Source organism: Colius striatus, chromosome 15 (genome assembly GCF_028858725.1).
Source record: "Colius striatus isolate bColStr4 chromosome 15, bColStr4.1.hap1, whole genome shotgun sequence".
NCBI lineage: Eukaryota > Metazoa > Chordata > Aves > Coliiformes > Coliidae > Colius > Colius striatus.
Genome location: NC_084773.1, coordinates 9,956,109 through 9,983,753, shown reverse-complemented (window position 1 = coordinate 9,983,753; position 27,645 = coordinate 9,956,109). Strand labels below are relative to the sequence as shown.

At 58.8% G+C, this 27,645-nt stretch overlaps 3 protein-coding genes across 7 annotated transcripts in view; all 3 read right to left on the bottom strand.

The window, feature by feature from the left end:
* Positions 1–544: 544 nt before the first annotated feature.
* Positions 545–10,047, bottom strand: LOC104555018 (cytochrome b-c1 complex subunit 1, mitochondrial). The gene is made up of 13 exons (XM_062008357.1): positions 9,958–10,047; positions 9,349–9,489; positions 8,800–8,886; positions 7,049–7,178; positions 6,062–6,260; positions 5,427–5,506; positions 5,163–5,278; positions 4,636–4,779; positions 3,768–3,928; positions 2,741–2,826; positions 2,218–2,306; positions 1,603–1,678; positions 545–764 (listed from the first exon to the last, which is right to left on the bottom strand). Exons 1-13 carry the CDS (start codon positions 10,027–10,029, stop codon positions 700–702), a joined length of 1,446 nt encoding a protein of 481 aa, XP_061864341.1. The 5' UTR covers positions 10,030–10,047; the 3' UTR covers positions 545–699.
* A 695-nt stretch (positions 10,048–10,742) lies between these two features.
* SLC26A6 (solute carrier family 26 member 6) lies at positions 10,743–18,407 on the bottom strand. Its single transcript, XM_062008668.1, has 22 exons — positions 18,347–18,407; positions 17,023–17,209; positions 16,115–16,223; positions 15,658–15,812; positions 15,222–15,361; positions 15,029–15,139; positions 14,584–14,756; positions 14,325–14,489; positions 14,056–14,208; positions 13,787–13,869; positions 13,550–13,697; positions 13,333–13,446; positions 13,152–13,229; positions 12,929–13,024; positions 12,700–12,806; positions 12,542–12,611; positions 12,282–12,374; positions 12,083–12,187; positions 11,440–11,616; positions 11,261–11,315; positions 10,850–10,971; positions 10,743–10,766 (listed from the first exon to the last, which is right to left on the bottom strand). Exons 1-22 carry the CDS (start codon positions 18,405–18,407, stop codon positions 10,743–10,745), a joined length of 2,526 nt encoding a protein of 841 aa, XP_061864652.1.
* Positions 18,408–18,475: 68 nt separating this feature from the next.
* CELSR3 (cadherin EGF LAG seven-pass G-type receptor 3) overlaps positions 18,476–27,645 on the bottom strand; it is a 32,729-nt gene continuing 23,559 nt past the window's right edge. For 2 of the 5 annotated variants that reach the window (XM_062008351.1, XM_062008352.1), the window contains 5 exons: positions 27,375–27,581; positions 27,092–27,266; positions 26,568–26,680; positions 26,184–26,263; positions 24,738–24,846 (listed from right to left, as the gene is read on the bottom strand). In XM_062008351.1, the coding sequence (XP_061864335.1) occupies positions 24,813–24,846; positions 26,184–26,263; positions 26,568–26,680; positions 27,092–27,266; positions 27,375–27,581 (609 nt within the window). In that variant the 3' untranslated portion in view covers positions 24,738–24,812. Of the gene's footprint in view, positions 20,545–20,872; positions 21,954–22,122; positions 22,324–22,463; positions 22,638–23,305; positions 23,413–24,459; positions 24,597–24,732; positions 24,847–25,464; positions 25,592–26,182; positions 26,264–26,484; positions 26,681–27,091; positions 27,267–27,374; positions 27,582–27,645 lie in introns of those variants that run through there. The other 3 variants (XM_062008356.1, XM_062008355.1, XM_062008353.1) reach the window with 3 other exon arrangements.

The following is a 27,645-nucleotide window of genomic DNA, read 5'->3' as shown; positions in this document are numbered from 1 at the left end:
GCTCTGGAAAGACATTTTTCTAGGAACAGTTCCATGGAACACCATCCCTGATCTGCTAGAGACAACCTCCTCAATTGTGTTGTGCAGGCATCAGGCCAGGCCAGGCCCATCAGCTCCATGAGGTGGTGGGAGCTTAGCTGACCAGTTCTGTGTGCAAGATTGAGGGGCTGCAGAGACAGCTTGTGTCACAGAGGCAGCTGCTCCAACAGCAGAGTCACAGCCAGGCCAGAAACACACCACATTCCAGGGACAAGACGACCAATCTTCCATAGATACATTTTGATCTGCCTGAGGAGCAGGAGAGCACGGAGGCCACCTCAGACGAGGGCTTTGTTCTTGGCTCCATACAAACTTCGCTTTGCCCAACCTAGAGAGGCCTCTGAGCCAGGACAGAGGAGGTGGGGCTTCAGACACACAGACAAGATTCTAGAATGAGCCTTGACAAATCAAGACTGGCTGGTCCAATATTACACCAGTTTGTCAAGATGAACAATGTCTCCACACACAAGCCAGCGAGACACGGCCGACTCCCAGCAGAACCAACTCCACATAGGATACATTTATTTTTTACACATTTAACACCAAGAAGTCAGCCACTTTGATGGGATTCATCCTGCTCCCGGCACACAAGACATTTGGGGCCCGGGGGAACCTGTTGCAGTCCACAGCTTCACTGTTTCCACCCTGCAGGGACACGTCCTAGAAACGGATCCAGTACATGCCACTGCGGATGCGGTTGTAATCCAAGAGCTGCTCAATGGGACCTGAGTGAACAGAACAGGAGTTTCACAGTAGTTAAAATCCCTGTGCAATCTCCCATGGTCTTAAAGCAGATGGTGACAGAGCAGGCTGTGCTCACAAACCAGAGCAGCAGTGCACAAAACCAGGCAACTGTGGTTCAAACATGCAGCAGGAAAACCAGCAGGTACCATCTCCTGACAGAGACACTGCTACTCGCCTCCTCAGAGTAAGCTGTTTTCTCACACTGCACCACAATGCTCAGTGCAGCTCCACATACAGGTGTGAAACACAAGGAGCCACAAAGTTACCAAGATTTTGGCTACCTCACTCCTATTTCCTCTTCAACAACTGCCTCCCTTTGCAAAGCTGCTCTGCTTTGGAGGCCTGAGGAAACAGCTGCAGGGAGGAGAGGAATCCACAGCACACAGGAAGGAGGCAGCAGAGCAGAGCTGAGCTGCTCAGGCAGGTTTTCGACGAGGAATTTGTCCTTGGTCAGACAGACATGCCAGAGCAGCACAAGAGAATCAGGTCCCTTCACTTCCTTACATAAGGCACTGTGACCCCGGGGTAAGGACACCTGGCAGACACCGCTGGGCCCGCACCCAGCCGCGGGACTCCCCGTCTCAGCCCCAGCTCCACAGGCAGAGAGGTGGGAGGAGAGCCAGCAGCTCACTGCCACTGCGGCTCCAGCACCCGCACACTGGCTCTCCTGGCAAATGTGCAGAGGCAAGAGGACACCAGCAAAGCACCAGAGTGGTTCAGAACAGACCGGTGAGCACTGCCTGCAGCTCGCTTTCACTCAGCTCCCACCGCCTGCCCGATTTTGGGGCTGCTGTGTACTGCCTGCCACATGCTACTCACCAACTGCTGCAATGGCCGGGCATTTGTCGTAGATGTATTTACTGCAGACCTCTCTCACCATTTGTGCATCAACAGCCTAATAAATATCAAAACAGGCAATTAATGACCCTTTGAACAGGCCTGCCATTCTCAAAGTTATTATTGCCATTACATATCAAGACCATTACAAAGATCCTGTCAGATCCTTGGGGGCTGCACTGACTGTCCAGCTCTCATCTGTGAGGAAGGCTGATGTTCCACACAGAGCATTCCTCTGAGGGTAAGAAGACATGGCAGTCCAAGATCTGAAGCCTTCCAAGAGATACAGTGGCTGCAGAATTAGACAAACTAGATGCTGACTATCCCCAGGGAAACTGTTAAAGGCATTTCTAGTTGTGCTGCTTAACACAGCCATACGCCCTCCTTCTGCGATGGGCTGAATCTAGTCAGAGTGGCACAGGATACACTGAGTCTATGCCAGAGATTCTGGCACAGTTCTGTTGGTGTCAGTGAGGTAACTGCCTTGACTCCAGGCAGCTTCATAAATAAGGTTCATGTTCCTGCAGCAAACTAAGGCCAGAAAACACTGACACCGACTATGCCGAGGTAGCATGAGTGAAACAGAGGGATACCCACCGCAATCCTGGCATCCCACTCCTCCAGAGGGATGCGGCGCCCGTAGTTCAAGAGATGGCTTCCAATATTCTCACACACTGGTGTGGTACCTAGACAGTGAAGATATCACAGAGTCAGCACAGCCTTCCAGAACTGCACAGCCTGGTCATCAGTCAAAGCAGGCAGAGGAAAACTCCAGCTGCTAAACCAGCTTCTAATGAAGTACCAGCTGTAGCTACCACTCTAAGCAGGAGTTAAGCAATACAAGATTGCTTCACCAGTCTCCAAAGCTTTACACCCAAGGCAGACCAGTTTGAGGGCCTCAATTCTAACTTCACTAGGCAGCATGCTATTCACTCTCAGCAACAGAACAGCCAGCACTGCAGGCTGGGCCCAGCTGCTTTGACAACACCAGAGGAGTGCAGAGAGGGGAAGTAAGTTTTGACCAGTGCCTGCCAGCAGCACTGCAGTGGCTCCCCAGGACAGACCTAAGTAGTGACACTCTGAAAGCTGCACAGTAATTAAACCATAAAGCAGAACATACCATCCAGTTGAGCCACCATGGCATTTCGGAGATAGTTCTTGGCTCTCTTCACCTCTGACTCTGTGGTGCTAGTGCACAGACGCATCCTGGAGATGGAAAGACCACCAAAGCTCTTAAAGATGCCTGCCTGCTCAGACAGAAAGTGAACTCCTCCCTTTTCTAAACCTCTGTAGAAATAAGCTCTTATGAACATCACTTGTCTTGCAGGCTTGAGATTCACTCTTGATCACTGCAGAGCCTCTAAGGATGGGGCGGGGTGGGGGGAGCACTGCACAGCAGAAGGCCAGAGCCCAAGCTGACAGACAGGGGGTAGCAGCCAGCAGGCTACAGGCCCAGTTACACTCACTAGGGTGTAAGCAGCCTTGGTGCCAACTCTGGCTCGCCCCTCAGGCACAGTGACCTACACTATGCTACCACAGCAGGAGGAAGGCCTGTAGGAGGAGGAAGGTCTGTCAGTGATTCCCACACATGGCAGGCTGCTATGGAAACTGATGCTGAGAGAAGGTGACAGCTCCTCAGAGTCGGTTGGGACTCCAGCTGCTAAATCCCTTCCTCCCCTGCCAACTGCAACATCTGTGGGGCAAGGGCTAACTCCACCTGCCCACAGACAGCACTGCTCAGTCTCAGATGCACCCTCAAACTGTCACTGGGATGGACATGCACACGGAAAGAGGGACAGATGCCCCCATGGCTCCAGCAGCAGAGCCTTTAGCAGCCACAGCACACTGGTCTGAAAGGCAGGAATGCTGACTGCTTTGCTCAGGCTTAAGCCAATGGAGGTAAGTCTCCCAGGCACCTGGGAAAGTCTTGTCTCTAAGGAACAATCTCACTTGTCTAAAAAGACCAAAGCCTTGGAAGCATGAATGGAAGACCTGGAGAGCTCTAAGGGGTTAAAATAGCTCCTCAAAAGCCAAGAAGTTCACAAAGAGACACAGCTTTCTGAAGATCTAACAGGCTCTGCCCCCAGCTCAGCCTCCCACAAGATGGTCAGACCTCAAACAGGAACTTTTGCTGATGCTGTACTTACCATTCCCCCTGAGCACAGTACATCATATCATCTATGGACAGAGGATCAGAAACAAAATGGAAACCAAAGAGGCCAGTGTCAGAGTAGGAGGTGTTGAACGTCTGGAAACTGTGGCAGAGATTATGCTCCACTGCGAGCGTGGCCAGCCTGCTGGACTGGTTCTGTAAACAAGGAGGGACTGTCAGCCACTGCAGTCTCACAGCTTCCTCACAGCTCAAATTCTTTCCAACTGAGCTGTTTTCACAAAGACCACAGGCAAGACAGAGTGGAACCCTTTGCTGAAGAAGAGTTTAATTTAAACCCTTCATGTGGTCAACAGATGAGGTTCAATGGTAGAAAAGGCAGACAATGGCCTAAGAGTCCGTCCAGCGAAACCATTTCCTTTCCCAGGCACAGCTGGGATGCATGCCACTGTAAGAGTGGGAGAAAATGGGAAGTGCAGGGTCTCCCTGTTGCAGTGGTTAGCACAGTTATGCAGGCCAGATTCCAGACAAGACTGGATACAAGTTCCATTTGCTCTGCAGTTTTAAGGCAAGTTTGCATCATGAGACTATAGACTACACTGTCCTGCTCCCATCACTGCTCCCACGGAGTGGTTGGTTTTTGGGGTAGAAATAAGCTGCTGAGAACTCATCAGCTAAATCTCTTCCAACCCTGGCAGAGAAGGCTCAGTTCATCTCCCAGCATTGCCTCTCAAGAACTGTCCTGCATTAGCCTCCATTACACTTCCACCCTACTTTCCAGACTCCTAATCACTTCACAGTTGCAAGCTCACCAGAGCAGCCTCCCATAAAGCACAGGCACCTAAGGTCCCAATAATATTTCACATGAAAAGGCTGCAGAATCTCCCCATGCCCCTCACTCTTACCTTACCACCTCCAAAAGTGCGGTCGTAGCGCCCAATGATGGCGTTGGCCACGTTGAGGACAATGTTGTCTGGATCAGCCCATCCTGGTCCCTCCACAGCCAGAGCAATATGGGCCACAGGCAGCCCATCATCTCTGGCACGGATCTAGGAAATGGGAGAGCTGCATGAGCACCGTGGCCTGGACTGCAGCCTGCTGCAATGCCAGGCTGACACACCGGGGGATGTGGTATCGCCCCACTGAAACAAAACAGTCTCAGGCACTAACAGGCTGCACTGATATGAGTTTTCCAGCAAGTGATGTGAGCAACAGACCCACATTCCTAACAGATTCGGGTCCTAAGACCAAACACCTTGTGGCAATAAGCCCCAGGAACACAACATGGAGTCGCTACCAAGATGCTGCATCATCATCTCCTCTGAGATACACAAACAGATTTTTCCTCTGGGAAGCAGCCAGAGCTGGTTTCACACTCATCCAACAGTGTGGCAACAGCTGCTTGTTTTGTCCAAGACCAAAGCAACTTTACCTCACTGCCTGTGAAGCGACAGCGTGGGACAGCCGGCACAGCATCCTCTTTGTATGCAAAAGGCACTCCACTGAAGTGTTGCTTGGCTGCATCCACCAGCTCTTTGTGGGAAATACCTGGCAATGGCCAAGAGAGAGATTCACAGTCTTCAACAGCATAATTTAACAAATTACCCTGATTTTACATTAGAGATGCATGACAGGGGTTTGACCACCAGCCTGAAAATACTCAAGCTTCCCAAAATCATAGGGATCTAGAACATACCTCCAGCAGCTGCCAGGACCATACGAGGTGCCTTGAAGTAAGTATCAACATATGAAACCAGATCTGCTCGAGTCAGATGCCTAGAAAGAACACAGAGAAACCCAGCCTATCAGTACCCCTGAGCTGGAGAGATAAGAGGCTGAGGAGAAGGAAGTTCACAGGGCAGACACAGTTGATTCTCCTAGTTGTGGGGCTACAATACTTTCTAGAAGCAAGACTGCATGGCGTATGTTGCCCATGTGCTCTAATTCCAGAACACAGAATGAAAACTGGTGTCCAAGTTAAGGACAGACGGACAGTACTGACCCTGGTCACTGAGCTTCCAGTACCCTGACATGTGTATGCTCTAGGCTGTTGCTTTCATGAGCACTCCTAGCTCTTCACTTCTATGTGTCAAACTGAGAGGAACGGAAGAAGGCTTAACCTGGCCCTACCCACCCCACACTTTGTGTGAGGAGAATTCTAAGAAATGTGTGCAGCATGATGCTTTCACCAGCACCAGGCAAGGAACAGCTGAGACACAACGAGAAGCCCATGGGCACAGGTTTCCTCCTGTAGCCACCTCGGGGAAGCAGCAGTCACACCCCAAAGGACCCAACCCATGGGCTGTGTACCCCATCCAGCGCCTTGCTCACTTGATGTTGTCTGTGGTCCCCTCGACAGTGCGTGCCAGCGGAGTCCCCTGGAAAGCAGTGGCATGGAGGTAATCAAAGGTCACATCTGCCAGGTTGCTGTCGATCTCTTTCATCTCCTGAAGGACGACACCACGCTCCTTCTCGATCTGAGACTCCTCCAGTGCACAGTTCTGCACAATGTCAGCCAGAAGCTCTACAACTGCAACACATTCCTTACATTAGCAATCCCTCTGCCTGGCTGTCACCCAGTGCTGCTGGAAGGAGAAAAGACACAGAGGCAGCAGGAGGAGCAGGAGTGAGCAACAAGCCATGCTGGGGAGGGGATGTGACAGAATGGAGACGAGTACTACCCATTCCCACAGCATCACGGAGGGACAAACAACACTTTTAGCAGGAAGTCTCCAAGTCAGCGTGTCAAGCACCCCTGCCAGGGTAAAGCAGGCAGCAACTGCAAAAGGGGAAGGATGTCAGAAGCAGGGTGCTGTTGCAGAAACACACTGACTCCCTGCAGAGAGCTTGTGACATCTACAGCACAGCCTACATGGACAGTAGGGCCCATGGCTCCAACTCAATCATTGCTTCCAGACAAAACCAATTCAAAGGAGTTTGCGCACAGCAGTCTCACTGTAGAGCACAAGCAACACCTGCAATAGCTACACTGAGGACTCCTGAGACAGCAGCTGTCACTGACCTCAGTTTCTCAGCTCCACAAAACCACCACAGACTACTAAACCCCTCTTTCTTGCAACATAGTGCAGCTTGACAAAAGAGCTTTGCAAAACTGGTGTTAGGAACACCTGACCTTGCAGCCTTGAAGCGCCACCTCACAGCAGCACTCTTGTCAGCCACCAGTAGAGCCTCCAATTTACTCCCCAGCTACAACTTAATTCCATGGTCTGCTGTTAGAAAGGATTTTGGTGGGACAGAAACACAAGCACACACACTTGCTTGACCTCCAAAGCAGCCTTTGCCCAGTGGCCATCCTACCTTTGGGCATGTCCTTGGACAAGGCTTTTATGTAGTAGGCAGTCTGCTCACGTGAGGTGTACCCATTCAGGTGAGCACCCATGCTCTCCACCTCCTTCTCAAAGGCAGCCCCAGCACGCTTCTTTGTGCCCTGAAGGAAAACAGACACAGTTATGAAAGGCAAGGGTCTCCCTCTCAGGCAGAACTAAAGCAATAAAGACCTAAACCAATAAAATCTGTCATATGATTCATAAAAGCCAAGAGCAAGTGCAGAAGGAAAGAGGTTTAAAACTTGGCTTGTTTACTCTAGCTAAAGGGTGGTTGAGGTGTATTTTGAAAGACCAATAAAACCCAGGAAGGAGAAGACCTACACTAAGAGACAGCAGTGGCTGAAGACAACATCAGTGGAAGTAAACCAAGAAGCAATCTAAACCAAAAACAGTAAGCAGGTTTCTAGCTATCCAAGCAGAAGCCAGGGTAGAAGCAGAAAACTACTTTTAATAGAGAGTCCATCCCTTCAAGAGCAAGTCAGATGCTACAGTTGCCCACAACCGTACAGGCTGGACTTGAGTCTGCACATCCCAGGCCCAGCTGCCTACAGCCCTAGGGCTGTTCAGCAGACACACTATCAGAAAAGTAAGAGCTGTGACCTCTAAACTTTGCTGCTCCACTAAGAAAACCAAAGTAAAACAAATGGCTACAGGAAACGCTGCTTTGAGCTCTGCCTGCTAACCTGAAGAAACATGCTTCACAGCAAAGTCCTCTGTGTGCCCTGCACAGCAGCTGGACAGTCAGGGACTGGAACCACAGCATCACAGCCTCAGTCCCACTGATCACTTACAACTTTTTCTCCTTGAAAAGGAGAAATAACAGCTAGCAAATAGAAGCCACCAGGATTGGTGCCCACTTGCAAGCTGCTGCATATTCCAAGAGCACCATATAGGCTAGGGACCTCTGGAAGTTTTCTTTTTATACTATGTGCAAAGTCTCTGGGCTCAGATGACCTGATTTATACTCTCTTATCGGCTACAGCCTCCCAAGCAAAAGCACAATATTTACACAGAATATTCAGAGCAGCTCTCCATGTAGCCTGTTCCAGGCATATCATACAATGGCAGGGGTTCAAAGAAGCCTCTAGAGGTCCAGTCCAGTCCCCTAGTAAAGCAGGTTCCCCTCCATCAAGGGGCACAGGAATGTGTCCAGGTGGGCTTGGAAACCTCCAGAGAAGGAGCCTCCACACCCTCCCTGGGCAGTCTGGGCCAGGGCTCCCTCACCTCAGCACCAAAGAAGTTTTTCCTTGTGTTTAAGTGTAACTTCTTGTGTTCCAGCTTTTGTTCATTACTCCTTGTGCTGTCACTGGAGACTACAGAAAAAACTGTCACCCTGTCCTCTTGACATCCACCCTTTAGGTACTAGTGTTAATGAGATGCCTCCTCAGTCTTCTCCAAGCTAAAAAGTCCCAGTTCCTCCAGCCTTTCCTCATAAGAATGACGTTCCAGTCCCCTCACGATCTTGGTGGCCCTGCACTGGACTCTCCAGCAGTTCTCTGTCCCCCTTGAGCTGGGGAGCCCAGAAATGGACACAGGACTCCAGATGAGGCCTCACCAGAGCAGAGTAGAAGGGGAGGAGAACCTCCCTCAACCTGCTGCTCACAGTATTCTTAATACACACCAGGATGTCATTGGCTTCTTGGCCATGAGAGCAGATTGCTGGCTCATGTTTAGTTCGTTATCAACCAGGACTCCCAGGTCTCTCTCTGCAGAGCTGCTCACCTTAAAGGCCAGATGTTCCAGGAAGTAACCAGCCCCGTTGTTCTTCTCATTCTCATGGCGGCTCCCCACCCCGATCCACACACCCACCTAAGAGCAAAAGCAACAAGCAAACATGTAAGGAAAGGAACAGCATGCTCAAGCCTCATGCCCCAGATGTAACAGAAGGGACCAGAAGCCACAGACATTGCACTTGTAGCACCAAAATAAGCACTAGCAATCATGTCCTGGATATATTTGTATCTACTAGCTCCACAAAGGCCTTTGCCACTTTTGCCAGAGAGATAATTACTGCTGGTCTCTCTCTGCTTACACAAAAACCATAAGGCTGGGAAAACTTGTAGAGCATGAAAGTTTGACTAGAGACGCGTACAAAGCCAAGCTAGACCTTCTACTGCAAATTAACAGTAATCCCACCACTTAACAAAGACAACTGGTAGGGTCTCTCACAAAAGCATCAGTTCAAACAGGGGTTTGCTGCTTTTGAAGAGCAGCCACAGGCCAGACAAGGCTGGCTGTTCCAAGCAGGCCCTTTTCCCTTTTCCAGCTTACCGTACACGTTGGCTGGTTGGACTCCTCTGAAGCTACACGGAGGCCGTTGTCCAGCGTGGTGACTTGGGTCTCAGGGATATTTTGGAGTGTCTGGGCATAGGTGGCAGCACCTCTGTTCCTCGTCAAAGTCAATAAAGCCGCCTAAAGAAAGGAAAGGCTGTCATCGGCACCAAGCAGGCTCTACTCTCTGCAGGACAGCCCTGAGAACGCAGCCTGCGGAGCACGCAGCCGAGCCCAGCCAGGCCACACAAGCTCCTTCAGCTTTACGCGGGGGATCCCTGCTACACACCGCTCACTAACCCGGGGCCGCAAACCCTCCGCAGGCCCGAGGCTCCGGGGAGCCCGAAAGCTTCAGGGTGGAGAGCCAGGAACGCAGCGGGGCGGACAGCAGGCCCCGGCAAGCCCGCAACGAGAAGAGGCCGCGACCGCCCCCGCTGCGGGGCCGCGGGGTCTCCGCAGCGACCGCTGCCCGTCCCGCGCCGCCCGCCGCGTCCCCGTGACCTTCCCGGCCGGCGCGCGAGTCAGGCCCGGCAGCGCGCGGCCTCGCGGGGCCTCCCGCCGCCCGCGCCGCCCCGCCGGCCTCCCCCCGGCCCCGCGGCCGCGACTCACGGAGGAGCGAAGGCCTCGCAGCACGGCGCGCCCGGCCGCGCCGCCCGCCCGGCACACCGAGGCCGCCGCCATCTTGTCCCCGCCGCCGCCCGGCCCTGAGCCGCGCGCCTGCGCCGGGGGCGGGACCAAGCGCGGGGGCGGGGACAAGGGGCGGGGCCAAGGGCGGGGGAAAATGGGCGGGGCAATAGGCGGGGGGCAAGAGGCGGGGCCAAGAGGCGGGGCGGGGGCCAAGAGGCGGGGCCAAGAGGCGGGGCGGGACCAAGGGGCGGGGGAAAGGGGCGGGGACAAGAGGAGGGGCCAAGCGCCGGGGCGGGGCCAAGCACCGGGCTCAGGTGGCGCCGGGCGCCCCCTGCCGGGGAGGCGGCGTCACAGCCGCACAGTCACCGGCCCCGCGCGGCCGCAGAGGCTGCGGGAACGGAGCGGGAGAGGGAACGGGAGCGGAGAGAGAGCAGGGCAGGGGCGGGAGCGGGGGCAGGAACGGCAGCGAAGGGCTGTGGTGACGGTGGCGGCGGGACAGCCAGCTCGGCCTCGCGTCACCTTTAGTAAGGAAAGTGCATTCAAGCGAAGCCTGAGAAGCGGTACACGGTTTTATTCGCGACGCCATCCCGCTGCCGGCAGCGGCTCCTGGGACCCCTCTGCTGCCCCCCAACCCAGGGCCCGTCCCGGGGGAACCAGCCGGTGCTGGGCCGAGCGGGTAGAGCCCTCGGGGGCTGCTGGGGCCGTCTGGGTAGCAAAGCTGCCCTCGCCCATCCGGCTCCTCGGGGAGACGTCTGCAGCTTGGTGGGCTACATCTTGGTGCTGAGGTCCACCTAGGGACAGACAGACAGAGCAGGGCTGGCGTGGCTGCTCCCCGCGCGTCCCTGCGGCAGGGCCTGTGAGGCTGGGTGCTCACCGAGCCCTGGCGCCGCTCCCTGCTGACGTGGGCCACGGCGTCGTGCACCGAGGGGAAGAAGCAGTGCTTGGTGATGGCCGAGCTGAAGAAGTTGCCTTTCTCCAGCTGGACGAGGACGTTCACTGTGTGAAGGGAGAAACGTGGGAAGCTATGGCACCCAGCGGACACCCCCACCCCCCACCCAGAGCAGCCTCTCTCCCCCTGTGCTGTGGGGGACACCGTGGCCATCACCGAGGCTCCGGCTGCCTTGCCAGGGACTGTGGGGCTCAGACAGGGGCCGTGGGACATCCTGCAGCACCTGTTCCTTGGGGAAACCCTGGGGATAGGGACATGATGAGAGGAGCAGCCCTGTCCCAAAGGGGTGTCCGTGCCCAGCAGGGGCTGGGGGCTCTCTCTGCAGGGCCTCCTCACCCGAGCAGCCAGCAATGAAGACGTCCACTTCTATATCATGGAAATCCCTGAAGATCTGCAAACAGCAGGTATCATTTCACCTGGGAGGAAGGATGAGCAGCAACCATCGAGCTGCCCCACAGGGTCGTAGGGACGCCCTTAGTGAGGCTGCCAGCCCTCCTGCTCTCCTGGCTGCTTACGTTCTTCAGGATCTTGATGGAGACGGTGTCCACGAAGCTGACGGGGCTGAAGTCCAGGATGATGGTGTGGAAGCTGGGCTGGGGCAGCCCCAGGGTGTGCAGGGTGGGCTCGGGGAGTGCACTGCCCTCTGTACTGCTCACATCGATCACCGCCACACCTGGACCGTCCTCCATGTCCTGGGAGAGGGAAGGAGGCCTGGCCTCGCTTCATATGCCCCCAGGCTTGCCCTGCCCCGTAGCCCAGCAGGGCTTGGCAAGGCTCTGTGGCCGCATCAAGGCACAGGCAGGGTTTGGTTGTGGCAAGGGGAGGCTCGCTCACACCTTCACTCACTTGTGGGCTCTTTCCAGATGTACCCACCCCCCTCCCTAACAACCCTCTCCAGAGCTGGGCTCATTAGATAGTGCCAGTTCAGCCTTTGCTCTTGCTCCTAATTCTGATTAACTCACACAATGGCTAAAGGCTTGCTCAGTCACCTAATGATTAACGGCCCGGCTCTTCCCGCCAGCCTTGGGTGTGACGCCACAGCCCCACTTGGCCCCAGGTGTCCCGTGGGCCACTGAGCCCTGTGAGGGCAAGGGCACGAGGGCCAGGGCCAGGCAGGCAGCTGACAGAGGGTGGCACCAGAGGTGTACAGGGAAGCACCTTTTTCCTCTTTGCCTTCTCTTTCTCTGCTTTTTTCTGCTGTTTCTTCAGCTTCTTGAGGGCCTTCTTCTTCTTCTCGATCAGGCGGTCCACATTGGTGCCACTCTGCACAACACCACAGCCCCATGTCCCCATGAGCCCCTTCACCACCCCAGTGCTGGCAGGTGGGGGGTACCGGGGGGGCTGTCACCTCTCCTACCTTCTTCTTCAGGGCCTCAGCATACAGCTCCACATTGGCAAAATAGAGGGTGGAGGAGGAGCGGAAGATCTTCACCCCCGGGATCTCCTGTGCCTGGGGGCAGATGGGGGTCTGCTACCCTAGGGCCAGAGCCCCCTGCTCCCCTTCCCTCCCCCTCCTAAATGCCCCCAGCTCCTTTTGCCAGCAAGCAGCCCCTGGGGGTGCTTTGAACTCCCCCCTGCACCGCAGGCAGCTCTTCTTCCACCCCCTAGTGCTGTTACCATCTGGTATTCAGCCACGTCCCTGTAGACATCGGTGTCGGAGATGCGTCCCAGGACAGAGTAGTGGGGGCTGTGTGGAGCAAAGCAGGGGGCTGAGGTCACCACGGGCTTCCCCTGCCCTCGGGAGGTGGCCCTGGCCTCAGCCCCGAGGTACTTACAGCTGGGTGCGGAAGATGACGGTGAGCAGCCCAAAGGCCACCGAGGCCCCCAGGCCAATGTCCAAGTTCAGCAGGAGAGTGGCCACGAATGTCACAATCCAAACCAGCTGGAGGGGGGACACAGTCAGCGGCGGCACAGCCTCCCTGCCAGCACCTGCAAGCCTCAGGGAGAGTGGAGAAACCTGCTCCAGGGACAACAGCAAAGCCCTGGGCTCAGTCAGTGCCTTACCAGGTCCACACGGTTAGACTTCCACAGCACACGGAGGTCAACGAACTGTTTGAACATGCCCTTGAGGTTGATGATGATGATGGCAGATAAGATAGCCTAGGAGAGAAGTCACTGCAGCTGTGGGGATGCTGAGGGCAGGTCTAGGCTGTTCTCCCACATGGGACGTGTACCATGGGACAGAGACAGGGGTGGAACGTGGCACAGAGGCTGAGACTGGGTGTACCTTAGGCAGGTCCCGGAAGAGCTCTCCAATCTTCAGGATGGTCACCAGGATGACCAGGGAGGCAATGACACCGGCTACCTGAGCAGAAGGAGAACGGGAGGCGCAAGGTGAGCTCCCCAGCACCCGCTGTGTTGCTTGCCCTGGCCCAGCCCCATGGAAGGGCAGCGCTGCCCAGACCCACCTGGCTGTTGCCACCCGTGCTCTCCTGCACCAGGCTCCGGGACATGGAGCAGCTGACAGCGAAACACTGGAAGAAGCCCCCCAGGAAGTTGCAGAGGCCCAACGCGATCAGCTCCTGCAGGGATAGAGCAGCAGTGGGGGAGCACCATGCCTTCCCCTGGCTGCAGGAAGCACCCGGGTTCCAGCCACGGAAGGGGCCCTACACCTCAGAGCATCACCTGGTTGCTGTCCACTTTGTAGCCGTGCTTGAGGGCAAAGATCTTGCCCAGGGAGATGCAGATGGCGTAGCCCACCACGGCAATGGCAAAGGCATTGCCCACCACCTGCCCAAAGTAGCTGAAGTTAGGGACCACGGGTGGCTTCAACCTGCAGCCAAGAGAGGGAAATGGGACTCAGAGGGGGTGTCCCGTGGTTGGCAGAGCGCCCCAGCACCCCCACTGCCCGGCCCTGCTCACCCACTGGGAATGTCCCCCACCACGGAGATGCCAAACTTGTCGCTCAGGTTGGCGCCGTAGGAGATGCCAGTGGAGATGATGATCTGGGGGAGGGAAGATGGCTGGAGTGAGGCAGAGCCTTCCTGCACAGGGACCGTGGTGGAGGAGTAGGAGACCTGTGCCTTGGAGCTGGGCTCGCCAAGGCACCTCATCCCAACGCTCCCCACCCTGGGGGGAACAGGGCTACCCATGACTGAGTCCCCACAGGGAGCTGGGGCAGCGCTGGGTACCGTGATAAGCTCGATGGGGATGGGCATGGGCAGCTTGGCTGCGAACTTGTGGTTGAGCTCCTTCACAATGAAGATGGCCACCATGGCAATGATGGCTGTCACCAGGGTGCCCACGTTGGTCTGTGGCAGCTTTTGACAGATGTCAATGATGCTCTAGGGGACATGGAGGAAGGAATGATTTAAGGAAAGCAGATGCCTCCTTGGCAGGTTTTTGGAGGCCTCTGTGTGCCCTACAGGTGGGTTCTATCCAGCAGTGAACCCTCACTCACCTTGAACATTGAGAGTGGCCCTGAGTGCTCACCCACGGAGACCCCAAAGACATTCTTGAGCTGTGAGACCAGGACGTGCACGGAGGCAGCAGTGGTGTAGCCACGCACCAGCGGGTCCGAGAGGTAGGTCACCACAAAGCCGAACTGCAGGAGGCCCAGGGCCACCTGGAAGGAGAGGCAGCAGAAGTGACCCATGGCTTATGGCTCCAGGGCACCGTGGCTGCCCATTCCCTGCCAGGCTGGGCTGGGGCCCCCTTGCCTGGAAGATGCCTGTCAGGACAGTGATGGTGGCCACCAGCTCCACCCTGGCAGTGTCCCGCAGGGCCTCATTGACCGTCGCGTTGCTGCCGTTGACGGAGTCCATGAAGTTCTCGCTGGGCATCAGAGAGTCCGTCAAGCTCCCGATCATGACGGAGATGACGGCAAAGGGGCCTGGGCACAGACAAGGTGTGGGCAGGAAGCACAAGGTCGGCAACGGGACCTCTCCGAGATCCACAGACACATCTCCTTAGGCTGAGCTCAAAGCACACACACGGTGCTTTGGCTCCAGTTTGGCTAGCCACTTTCTTGTGGGGGGGGGCAATAAAGGGAGGAAAGGTCCCCACGACCACTGTAGCCATACTGTGTTGTGGGTGAAGGCTCATCCCTTTCATCCTCACTCCTTCCCCCCACTCCCTGTGGGAGCATGTGCTCACTCAGCTCACCCACAGAGTTGTGCCTGGATGTCCCGAAGAAGAAGTAGAGGAAGACAGGGTAAAAGGAGGAGTAGAGCCCGGTGACAGGTGGCAGCCCGGCCAGCAGCGCGTAGGCAAGCCCTGTGCAGGGAGCAGGAACACGTGTCACAGCTGGACCCTGGCCCTTGACACATGGGCAGCACCTGGGCACGGCCTTGCTCACCCTGGGGCAGGTGCATGATGCCCACGCTGAAGCCCGAGATGATGTCCCCCAGGAGCCAGTCCTTGACGGGGTAGCGCGGCAGCCAGCGCAGGAAGGGCAGGAACCGGAAGAGCAGGGACTTGGCGGCGGAGGCCGAGCATCTGGTGGGGAAGGAGCGGGAGCACAGGGGCTTGGGGACGTCTGTGGGGGTGGATGGGTCCCCATGGGAAGCAATGGGTCCCGTGGGGAGCAACTTGTGCCTGTAGGACCCCCAGCTCCATCCACTGGAGCCGAGTGTCCCTCGAGGCAGGAGGACAGAGTGGGGACACGGGTGTTTGGGCTGCGGGGATGCCACCGCCGGGGTTCATCGCAGGGACTGCGGCAGCCGGCGCCAGGCTCCCCGTGGCAGTGGGGCTGCGCGGTGCCTGACGGGATCCCCGGGCCAGCACCGTCCTACCTGGTCTTATGGAGACAGCCACACAGCGAGGGCTCGGCGGGAGGTTTCCGCTGTGCCACCTCCTCCAGGTCGGCCTCGCTCAGCACCTCACGGGGTGCCCGGTGGCTCAGCGCCATCTCCGCCATGGCCACCTGGCCCTCCCGCATGCCAGCCCGCTGTGGGAGACAGACGGCTCAGCCACGTCCCCACAGCCCCTCCTGCAGCCCCACTCGCCCTGCAGAGCCATCCCGTCCCAGCCAGGCGTGCAGGATGGGCCCGAGGCCAGGGCTGAGCCAAGTTCCAGGAGTCCTGAAGCAGCGGGAGCAGCTCCAGGGAGGGCGGCAGGTAGCGGGCATGTGGACAGGGAGGGAGCTGAGGCCTCAGCACTTGGCACTGCCTTCCTCTGCCCCATGCCAACTTCTCTGCCTCGTGGGCTGCATGGGGGTGCTCCCCCTCCACCTGCCCATGCAGGACCCACCTCGGCACAACCAGCGTTCTGGGTGTCCTGCAGCACAGCCAGGGCAGCGGGCCAGCGTGGCTGCTGAGCAAAGCCCCAGACACCCACCACCTGCCTGCAGACTTTGGCCCTTTACACATGAGGGGAGCAGGAATGTCCAGCCTCCGGTGCATCAAGGGCTCTCACGTGCCATCACTGCCCCGGTGCCCTCCCTAGGAAGGGAGGACCAGGGTGTCTCTGTGTGGATCTGCAGCCTGGCTTTGCTCAAGGCTCGAACTGAGAGCTACCACCATCCTCTCGGGCTCACCTGGCCACTCCTGAGGTGCTCACCCACCTGCAAGCTACTCGCGGGATGCCCAGGTCTGTGTCAGCCCGAGTCCCCGTGTTTCCCTCAGCTCCCCTGCCTGCTGTACCCAAGCTGGTCAGGTCTCACAAGCCAGGAGACAGCTCTGTTCCGTCCTTTTTATTAATACCAGCCTGTGATCTTTGAGACACCGCTCCCTGCCTCCTGCTCTCCCTCCTGCCCTGCCGAGGAGCTGCCACCCGCTTCCCAGCCCCGCTGCTGCGTGGCACCTGCCGCACTCCACCGCTGCTCTTGTGCTGGTTCCCTGGCTGTGGCAGGCCAGGCTGTCACTGCTGTCCCCCACGCCATCCCATCCTGGGGACTGCTGGCCAGTCTCAGCTCCCAGCCCACAGCCACATCCAGAGGGTTGCTGTGCCCCAGCACCTGCCAGGTGCAGGACAGAGGTCTTACTCCCACTAGCCACATCCTAGTGCCAATCCCTGCCAAGAGCTGCTTGGCACTCGCCTTCCCGGGATGCTGCTTGGGGTCCCACCGTCACCTTCCTGTGCTCCCAGGGCTCCTGTGGCCATCCCCTCCCCGCCCCACGGCCTGGAGCAGGAGCTGTGCTGTGGGCAAGGTGGGTTACCTGCAGCCGCCAGCTGTGGCATCCAGGGTATTTCCCCCAGGCTCCAGACCCCGCTTACCTGCTTGAAACGGGAGCGCTGTGCCCTGTGGACTGCCCTGCTTTTCCACACTGCTCACAGACCCAGCCGTTATCTTGTTCCAAAGGTCCCCAGCGGGCACAAGTGTCCCACTGAACCCATCACACCTTCCTGGGCTCCACCATGACCTGGTTCTGATATTGGTTTCGGGGCAGTTCTGAGTCACGCTTGGCCCAGGCCCGTGGGGACATCGCAGTGGAAATCCAGGCACCCGTGAGCTGGGCTGCCTCGCGGCAGGGAGCGGGTGGAAGTCAGTGGATAGGGCAGAGCAGGGCAGGCACATGGGACTCCTGGGTGCCCTGGGTGGTGGGATGGGGCTGGTGAGTGGCACGAGTGGCAGCAGCCGGGACTGTGCTCTCCAGGGTCAGAGCGAGCCGTTCCTGTTGCTGCTCGGTTGGATGAGGCAACCCCTGGACACCCCGGCTGTCCCCGGGCTCGGCGTGAGCCAGGTCCCACAGGGGCCACCCGAAGAGTCCTTGGCTGCCTTTCAGCAGTGGGGCCCAGCCTGCTCCCCTCAGCCTCTCCATCCCCACCCCCCACCCCCCCGTCCAGCGCATTGGTCCCACAGAGGCCAGGCAGCGGCCGCCGCCAATGCAGCTGTGAGCGCGCAGCCGCTGCCTGCCCGGCGCGTCTCTGCTCACCTGGCAGTGGAGGCTGTCACAGGGCTCGTGCTCGATAGCAGCTGATAGTGCTGAAGGCCTTTACTGCCTCCTTATCACAGCTCAGTCCCCACCCTGCTCCACTTCCTGCTCCCCCCGTGCCTGGGGCCGGCTGCTCGCCCTGGGCCCCCCAGCCCCTGCCAGCTCTGCCCAGCGCCCAGGCCCCAGGCAGGGAGGGACTGCAGCCGCTGCCCAGGGGCCACCCTGGGCCAGGTCAGGCTCAGGCCAGCGCTCAGGACGGAGGGACGGCGATGGACGGTGACCCTTGCTCAGGGTGCCGTGGATCAATGCTGCCCTTTGCTCACCTGCTCTTTCCCCTCCAGCAGCAAGAAAGGGAGGGACGGAATGCACCAGCATCACATTCAGCCTCTGCTCCTCACATCCCCTCTCCTTGCCCGTGGCCCAGACTGGCCCCACTGACGTCACACTGTCTTCACACAGTGAATTCTCTCCCAAGGCACGGTCCTGTGGTCAAACACAGCAACTGTGGTGCTGCAAACCTGCCAGCCAGGGTCTCTGGGCACCACAGCAGCCCCCACCTCTGGGTGAACCAGCCTGGGCTCAACCAAGTGTAAGCAACTGGCAGCACCTGAAATCCCCGTCAGCTGGTCACCCTGGGCCACCACGACTGCCCTCCTGCCCGCCGGCATCGCCTCGAGCCCGGGCACTGCACCCACAGCCCCAGCCCCTGGGCACAGGGAGATGGCAGAGAGGCCAGTACCACTTCATAGACTTTTATTTCCAAATCTGGCGCTTCCATGACACACTTTTACACAGCCGGGGTGGGAGGGAGGGCGCGGGCATGTCCCCGCTCCCTGCCCACAGACTCGGGAGATGGAGAGAGGGGAAAAAATCCAACCAAAGCCCTCAAAGAAACAAACCAAACCCAAGAAGGGTGCTTCCCAGAGCCCAGGCCACAGCATTACAATCAGGTACCAAGCTGCAGCCTGACTCCTGCTTCTAGACCAGCCCGTCCCTGTGGGGACAGCCACCGGCTCCGCCACTCTCTTCTTTTTGGCACTTGGCACTTGCTCTCCATTTGGCACCAGCACAAAGAGCCCCTTGCACCCAACTTGGCAGAAGCATGGGCCCTACAGCGCAGTGGGACAGGGCTGCGGGACTCTGGTGCTGGTTCTGCACAGCCAGAGAAAAACATGTAAACGAGCTTGTTCCCAAGGCAAAGACGTCAGGCACAGGGGCCCTGGCAGGCGCTCCCTCTGCTCTGCGCGTTGGTCCTGAATAGAATGTAAACAGGTCAGCAGGCCCTTCCCTCCCCATCCCTGGGAGAAGGGTGGCAGCGAGCCTGCCTCACTGGGGCTGTGCTGGGGGCAGGCAGCCCATGGCATCCCCGTCACCCAGCCCTTCCGCTCCCTGCACGCTCCCCTCTCTGTCTCAGGATGCAGCCAAGAGGCCTTGGCCTCCCCGGGGCCCCAGAGGACAGCAGCACAAGTCCTCTCCTGTAAACGTCAGGCTGGGCTGCAGTAAGACGCTGTGGCAGTGTGGCAGTAAGGCAGTAAGGAGCGTGCTGGCATGCAGCTCCAAAAGCACCGTGAGGGCAGCTGAGCAGAGGCCCCGCACTCGGCAGGTGAAAGGGAGCGTGCTGGCCTAGGGGCCCAGCGCCCCTGACCCCAGGCTAGGCCAGGCACAGAGGAGTGTTGCCTTGCAACAGGGTCAGTGGGAACCCAGGGCCAAAAAAACCATCACGGTGGCCTGAATTTCCAGAGAAGGCAAAGTGCTGTCTGTTTCCATCTGCCAACATCCAGGCCACTCTGAGTGGGGCTCCTCAGCCAGCCAGGGAGTGCAGAGATGTGTCTGTTTGTATGCAGAGCCCACAGGGAACTAGCTAGATATGACTTCTGTGGGTAATGCTGGACCTCGAGACTAGAGCTACATCATGGTCCTGTGGGTGCTGATCCTCTGTGGGGCGAGCTCTGGCTCTGGGAATTGCCCAGCCTGCTGCTGAGCAGGGCCAGGGTCATCCAGCCCCCTGCCTGGACCCACAGACCAACAGAGCTTTGCTTTATAACAGCCAGGTTAATGGGCACAACATACAGCAGGGCAAACCAGCTCACGGACTGGGGGCAGCCCCAAGGGGATCCCACAAGAGGGCAGAGGGGCTGCAGGGGGCTGAGGGATGCCAGGCAGGAGGATGGCCCCCGGAGGTGTGGGGCTGTGGGGTGGGAGAGGAGGGGCAGCAGCCTCGCAGCACAGGGGGGATGACGTGGCACCCGCCAGTCCCCTGGGAGCCCGGCCCCTGGTATCCCCAGGGAAGCTGGCAAAGGGCTGTTGGTAAAACAAATGCTCCAGGTCCTGGGAACAGACCATCCGTAAAAATAACCATAGAAATTTCTCTTCTCTCTGATTACAAAGATACAAAAAGGTAGAAAACCCTCCCCTGCGCCCCCGTCCTGGGCTCTGTCCCCTGCGCCGGCCCCCGCTCCGCACACACTCACCCCCGCACACCAGCGGCTCTCCGGAGGGCTGGCAGTGCCACCCGTGCCCGAGCAAGCTCCTGCCAGGCCCAGCACACTGGGCAGGCGTCGGCGAGCTCAGCGGCAGCCCAGAGGCTCCCGGCAGCGGGCACCGCGGGCTGCCGGCCCCTCAGCCCGGAGGGCAGGGGAAGGCAGGGGTGGTCCTGGGCCTCTGACCACCATCAGTTCTGGCCCCTGCGCCCTGGGGATACCAAACCTCAGCTGGCAGTGCCTGGCCATGCCAGGGGCTCTGCTTCTTCTGTCTCTCTTGTGGACAGCTTCGGCCCCTCAGGAATGGCCCTCGTTTCTCGTTATTCTTGGAGGAAAGAAAACCAGTGTTAAGCTGTGACATCTGCCCTGGGCTCCAGCTTTATCCCCCAGCTATGTCAGATGGGAACAGGGCAGAAACCCACTCCTGTGTCAGGGCAAGAATGTCTGTCTCCAGGTCCCTGAGTTCAGGGAAGGGGAAAGGAAGAATGGGATGGGATCATAAAATTGTAGAATCACACCCGCCTCTCACCCTGGGGCTCACCCTTACTCAGCCCTCTCCCCTCAAGCCAAACCTGCTCTGGGAATGAGCCAGGCAGGTGAACGATGCACGAGAGCAGTTGGACAGGGCCTGGCTGAGGCAGGGACACACTTACTCTGAGTCTGGAGACAGCTCCGAGATGCTGTGGGAGGTGGCAGAGCGCGGCGTCGAGGGGCACATTGCGGAGGGTGTTGGGGAGGTCTGCACGGCAGAGGGGGTGGCGCTGGTCTGGGGGCCTGACGGCGTGCTGGAAGATTGCACCGAGGACAGGACGGAGGAGTTAAAAGAAGCAAGGATGGAAGAAAGGATATCTAACTGTTCGGTGGAAGGATGTCGGCTGGGAACGGCCTCTAGGTTCTCTCTGGAGGGCTGTCTCCTTGACAGCGGCTCCAGGCCTTCCCTAGACAGCTGCCTCCTGGAGAGGCTCCCCAGGTTGTCCTGCGAGGGCTGCCTGCTAGACACTGTGTCCAGAGGCTCTCTGGAATTAGATCTTCTGGACAGAAAGTCCAGCTGCTCCCTTGAAGTTTGCCTAGCCGATGCCAGCTGGTCCCTTGAAGGCTGTCTTCTAGAAAGCAAATCCAACTGTTCTCGAGAAGTATCTCGACTTGGCAACGTGCCTATTCGGTCTCTGGACACTTGCCTACTTGGCAATGTGTTTAGCCACTCTCTCGAGACCTCTCTTACTGGTCCACAGTCTAGCTGCTCTCTTGACCCAAATCTGCAGGGTAAAGAGTCAAGGTGATCTCTGGAGCCCTGCCTCCGGGGCAGCGTGTTCCCATGATCTTTCTGACTGGGCCTGGCAGTGAGCAGATCCAAGTTCTCCCTAGAGCCGTGTCTGCTCGGGATGCTCTCCAGATGTTCAGCAGACCCGTGCCTGCTGGGGATAGTGTCCAGCTCCTCCCTGGAGCCGTGCCTGCTGGGCACAGCTTCTAAGCACTCTCCTGAGTTGTGTCTGCTCAGCTGCTCCCGGGACATCTGTCTCCTCATCAGCATGTCCAGCTGTTCCCGTGAGGAGTACCGGCTGGCTGGCTGCGACAAGCTGCCCGCCCCGGAGTAGATCCTGCCGTAGGAGGCAGCGGGGACAGCCCTGTGACCCAGCGTGGAGGTTTTGTACCACGTCAGCTCGTTGGTCATCCTGCCGACGGCTGGCAGACCTTGGAGAGGCGGCGGGTACTGCAGGCGGTTCTTCAAAATCCCTGCACCCAACAGAAACAGGAGTCAAATCTTTGCATAACGGGGAAAAGGGTGCACAAGCTAGGAGAGGTAAACCATACTTCCCCAAGGACACAAGCTGGATCTGACGCTGAGGCTTCAGGGCCATGTCACCCTGAGACAGGTGAGGCCACCCTTGCTCTGAGCCGTTACCTTTTCTTTGCCGTTGGGTCTGGGTGAGGGAGTTCTCATCCCCGCTGGTCAAGGCCAGGTCTGGCTGATTGTTGTTGGCTGCATCCTTGTTGATGTCGAATCCCAGCTTCCGCTCAGAGCCCCACTTCTGCAGGGAGCAGGGGTGCACCTCGCACTCACCCAGAGCTGGCCAGTACGACATCAGGTCATTGCCATCCACGTCTGGCAAAGGACACAGCGGAACAGGCGCCGGGGAAGAGAGAGAGTATTTCTGTGAACAGCTATCAAAGCCATGCCAAGACACAACCTGGCCCTCAGGGACCTGAGCTCAGCCTTTGCCCTGCCAGGGCCCCGGGACTTGCCTTTGGGAGTGGTGTTGGTGGGGTTGGTGAGGAGGCGCTCGCTGTGCGCCGCCCGCTTGAACTGGCGCTGGAAGCGGCCCCGCAGGCGGACGTTCTCCTCACTCTCTGAGGAGGGGATGGAGAGGCTGCGCTCCTCATCCAGAGACAGGTCACTGTCCGAGTCCGAGTCCTGGTCTGCAGGGACACGGTGTGTGTTGGAGAAACGTTTGGAATGAAGGTGGGAGAGGCTCCTGGTGACAGGGCCAGGAAGGCAGAACCACTCCAGGGTTGACAACAGGCTGCCTTACCCCTGCCTGCCCTTCCCTTGGCCACAGCTTGTGCCTGCTCCTTTGGCCCTATCACTGTGCCCACGAGAGGAGTCTGGCTCCGTTGTGCTGCACCTCTCCGTAAGGCAGTTGCAAACACCCATAAGATCTCCTTTCCTCCTCCTCCAGGCTGAACCAACCCAGCTCCCCCAGCCTCTGCTCACCCATCTCCCCCAGCCTCAGCTGTGACGGTGGCCCTGCTGGTCACACTCCGGCAAGTCAAATGCCCGTGCTGTCCTGGGGAGCCCAGAGCACCAAGGAATGCTGCAACAGCCTATGCCCCTCCTGCCTCCTTCCTTTCTAGCTCCTTGGAGCCTGGCTACGCTCTTCACCATCTGTCCAAGAGGAGACTGTGCTAAGTAACATGGTTGCCGCCTCTCTCTCCTATTCACACAGCATGTTTGGAAGTCACAGCTGAACGTGGCGTGGACCAATGTACTTGTACAGCCAGAGCCCACACTTGGGAACAATTTCCTTAAGCCAGGAGTTGAGATGTGTGTGGCCAGTCCCAAACCCAGGCACAGGGCTCAGCTTTACCTGCTCCAGCATCGCGGTGGAACATGGCCACATCAATGTCCGTGGGACCGGCATGAGCCAACAGACTATGGTCCAGGGCCGAGCCCTGACGTGCAGCCATGTTGTCTCTGAAAGACAGGAGGCCCCAGCAGTCATAGCAGAAGTAGCTGCCAGCCCTGCCCTGGCACCTGAAGCCCCATGGTAGCACCATCAACCCTGCCCCGGCACCCACAGCAGCACTGCCAGCCCTGCCCCGGCACCCACAGCCCTGCCCTGGCACCCACAGCCCCACAGCAGCACTGCCAGCCCTGCCCCAGCACCCACAGCCCCATGGCAGCACCACCAGCCGTGCCCCAGCACCCGCAGCCCCAAGGCAGCACCACCAGCCGTGCCCCAGCACCCGCAGCCCCACAGCAGCACCACCAGCCGTGCCCCAGCACCCGCAGCCCCAAGGCAGCACCACCAGTCGTGCCCCGGCACCCACAGCCCCACGGCAGCACCACCAGCCCTGCCCCAGCACCCACAGCCCCACGGCAGCACCGCCAGCCGTGCCCCAGCACCCACAGCCCTGCCCCAGCACCCGCAGCCCCATGGCAACACCACCAGCCGTGCCCCAGCACCCGCAGCCCCAAGGCAGCACCACCAGTCGTGCCCCGGCACCCACAGCCCCACGGCAGCACCACCAGCCCTGCCCCAGCACCCACAGCCCCACGGCAGCACCGCCAGCCGTGCCCCAGCACCCACAGCCCTGCCCCAGCACCCGCAGCCCCATGGCAGCACCACCAGCCGTGCCCCAGCACCCGCAGCCCCAAGGCAGCACCACCAGCCGTGCCCCGGCACCCACAGCCCTGCCCTAGCACCCACAGCCCTGCCCTAGCACCCACAGCCCCACAGCAGCACTGCCAGCCCTGCCCCAGCACCCGCAGCCCCACGGCAGCACCACCAGCCCTGCCCCAGCACCCACAGCCCCACGGCAGCACCACCAGCCCTGCCCCAGCACCCGCAGCCCCACGGCAGCACCACCAGCCGTGCCCCAGCACCCGCAGCCCCACAGCAGCACTGCCAGCCCTGCCCCGGCACCCACAGCCCTGCCCTAGCACCCGCAGCCCCATGGCAGCACCACCAGCCGTGCCCCAGCACCCGCAGCCCCGCGCTGGTACCCGCAGCAGCCCTACCTGAGGTAAGGCCGCTGGCTGGAGTGCGTGCGGGCAGAGCGCACACTGCTCACTGACGAGATGGTGGAGGCGCCCAGGGTGATGCGGATGAGCCCACTCTCCTCGAACAGCGCCGTGTTGTTGTAAGCGTTGGGGCCCTGGGAGCGGGGGGAGAGGGCACAGTCCCCGGTAAGGAGGTGGATGGCCTTCCCACCCACACCTGCCATCCCCCTGGGGAGGCAGAGATGTCCCTGTCAGCTCCCGTCCCCCGTCCCCTGAGCTGCTCCTGCCCACCTGCGTGCTCCGTGTGGGCTCCTCGCCCTGCCCCTTCTTGCCGAGGCAGGCCAGCTTCCAGGCCTCCCGCACCTCCTCGTTCAGCACGCAGAACAGGAGCAGCGCAGCCAGGCCCTGCAAGGAGAGATGCCATGAGGAGAGACAGCCCCTCGCTGCCAGTCAACCTGCTCGCCTGCCAGTGCTGGGACAGGCCCGGGCTCCTCCACAGCCCAATGTGCTGGCCCTGGCAGCCACCAGGACTGGGATGCACCTAAGAGCCCTGATGCCAATCGGTGGCCATGGGTGAGAAAGGAAAGGGCAGGTTGTCCTCCTGGCTAGCAGAAGCCAAGGAGAGGCTGGCAGAGTCCCCTGCAGCAACACCAGCCATGATGGTGGCAGGACATTTGCAGGGTGCTGCCACTGTGGGTCATGTTTGGGGTGTCCAACACCTCTGTTGCAGGCCACTCTCTGAGAGCATGGAGGCCCCTTCCCTCCAAAGACAGTCCTCACTGCCCCTTGGTTGTCACCTCTTAACCACCTGCCTTGCAGACACCTCCTGATCAATGCCACAGCTCACCATGGGCAGAGGAGCCAGGACTGGCAGTGGTGACAACAGAAGGGATGAGGAGCCCCATGGGATGCCGTGGGCTCATCACAGGCCAGTCACTCTCCACAGGTGGCCACAGGGACCACTAGAACACATGCTCTCCTGGGCTGACCCATGCCCTTCCCTGGCAGAGGCCAGGCAGTTACCTGGAGGCTGCAGAGGACAGTGTAGAGGTAGTGGAAAGCCAGGACACTGTTGTTGACAGCCAAGAGGCCAAAGAGCCAGGTAGTGCTAATAACTAGAAGCAGAACAAAGGAGCTCCGTAACGTCATGCTGGAGAGAGAGAGACAGACAGACAGGCACAGACCCAGAGGTTAGTGCGGATTGTTAATCTACAGCCTAGTGCTCACAGACAGAGATCCAGAGGGGAAAGCCCAGCCCTTCCCACTGTGCCACGCTGCGGCATGGTGCTTCGGCTCCCCGACTCCCAGGACATCCCTTCTGGATCACACACACGGGCCCAAATGACACAGGTCATCTGGAGCCACAGAGAGCTGAGCTGAGCTCCAGGGCTGGCCCTGGAGCGAGTGGGGAAAGGTCTCGCAGGAGCACGTGAGAAGAAGCAGGTGCTGAGAGTTGACAAGGGCAGTGCTGAATCCAAGCAGACAGGAGAGGTGGCTGTGAGGGCAGGTGGTGGAGGAGGACAGGCTGGCAGGACAGTGTGGGGATGGCAACGTAGGAACAAGAGGAAAGGACAAAGTTTAGGAAGGGTTAATGCAGGTGTGGGAGAGGAGAGTGGCTTTGAGGCTGACACTGATGCCCAGAGGGGCACTCTGCAACGGCGGAAGAGGGAGGATGGTCACTGAAAATGCTAAAACTCATGAGCCACAGGAGCTCTGCTGGGAGTTTGGCCACTAATACTCACAGAACTGATTTCTTCTTGTTTTCCTTTTGGCCTGGGGAACAGGACATCTTGGCCACAAGCAGGAACATGACCCCATTCATCTGAAAGTGTTGGCACTGATTAGAAGCTGTGCCAAGGGCTCTAACTGACATCCCCAGCGCAGAGCATGGGCAGATACCAGGTCTGCCAGGCCCACGTGACCGTCCCCTCCTTTCCCCTTCATGCCCAAGCCATGGCCTCCCCCAGGTTCAGCTGCAGCGAGGAGGGACAGAGGGAGGGCCACTAACTGAGGAAAGGAGTACAGAGATCGGGGCAGGCAGTGGGCAGCCGAGGAAGGGGAGAGTGCCTGCGGTGTGGAGAAGGGAGGCAGGAGGGGGCTGTGGGTGAAACAGGACAGGGTTTTACCACAATGACGACAGTAATGGGGCCTGCAAAGCTCCAGACCAGCTTATCATGAATGGAAATCCAGCAGAAGTCGGGGTTCCCGTAGCCCTCAGGATCCAGGCCAACAGCCAGCCCTGCAAGAGGAAGGCGGAGGTCAGGCCCAGACCCAGCAGTCTTGGACTTGTTGTAGCCCTATCGATCTCATCTCAGCACTGAAGGCCGCAAAAGGGTTCTCTCCTGGCTCCTTGCCCTGCCCACAGGCTTCCCCGCCACAGGGAAAGAGCCAGGGCTGTGAACCCCAGCATCAGGGCCTCTGTTTCCTTCCAAACAAGCCGTGGGGAGACGTGCTGAGGAATCACCGCTCCCCAGGACGCGCGACAACAGCGCTTGATTCGTGGTCTGCAGCTGACCAGCACAGCACTGCTGCCCGTGGCAAGCCCACCCCCAGCTCTCCCCATCGGGCAAATCAGCTGGGCATCAGCAGGGGCCGGGGAGGCTGCTGAGAGCCGGGGCTGTGGCAGGGCTGCAGGACGAGCAGCTGGTACCGGTGATGATGGCGGGCACTCCCCAGCCGATGGCATAGTAGAAACGCATGGCCCCGAAGTTGACGTTGCGGGCCTCGGTCTGCATGCGGTAGATGTGCAGGCCCTGGACAAAGAGCCAGGCGAAGGTGGAGAGGAAGAAGCAGTGGAGGAGGATGGCAATCACAGTGCAAAGAAACTGGGGAGATAGAAAGCCATTCAGAGATGGTCCCACTCTGCCAACGGTACCCACATCACCCACGCCTCACCCCACCCCCTCCAGCTGTGTTTCTCCAAGCCCACAGACCTGGTTCTCGGTGCGGTTGATGCCCAGGAGAAAGAGCAGCTCAGAGAAGAAGAGGGTGACTGATATGTTGGAGTGGATGCCCCGCGTGTTGGACTTGAGGCCTTTGAGGCAGGTCAGGAAAGAGAAGGTCAGCAGCAGAGCCACCAAGGAGAGAGACACCAAGGAATAGGTGACAATTGCCAGTGTCTCCAGGTCGCCTTCCAGTTGCTGCAGCAGCAGAGAACCAAAGGCAAACGGCAGTGTTAGGGGCAGATGGGGGAAGCCTGCTGAG

What these genes read in the sequence shown, in the direction of transcription:
- LOC104555018 (XM_062008357.1), bottom strand. Translation starts at nt 10,029, where the DNA reads ATGGCGGCGGCCTCGGTGTGCCGGGCGGGCGGCGCGGCCGGGCGCGCC. An exon ending in CCAACCAGCCAACGTGTACG is followed by an intron (nt 8,887 to 9,348) that starts GTAAGCTGGAAA and finishes TTTTGCTCTTAG; the next exon opens with GTGGGTGTGTGGATCGGGGT. An exon ending in CATGGTGGCTCAACTGGATG is followed by an intron (nt 2,307 to 2,740) that starts GTATGTTCTGCT and finishes TTCACTGTCTAG; the next exon opens with GTACCACACCAGTGTGTGAG.
- SLC26A6 (XM_062008668.1), bottom strand. Translation starts at nt 18,407, where the DNA reads ATGCCGGCGGGCAGGAGGGCAGTCGTGGTGGCCCAGGGTGACCAGCTG. An exon ending in CCAGCTGACGGGGATTTCAG is followed by an intron (nt 17,210 to 18,346) that starts GTGCTGCCAGTT and finishes GGTGGAGCCCAG; the next exon opens with GAAGGTGTGATGGGTTCAGT. An exon ending in TCCCCATCGAGCTTATCACG is followed by an intron (nt 13,870 to 14,055) that starts GTACCCAGCGCT and finishes TCCCTCCCCCAG; the next exon opens with ATCATCATCTCCACTGGCAT.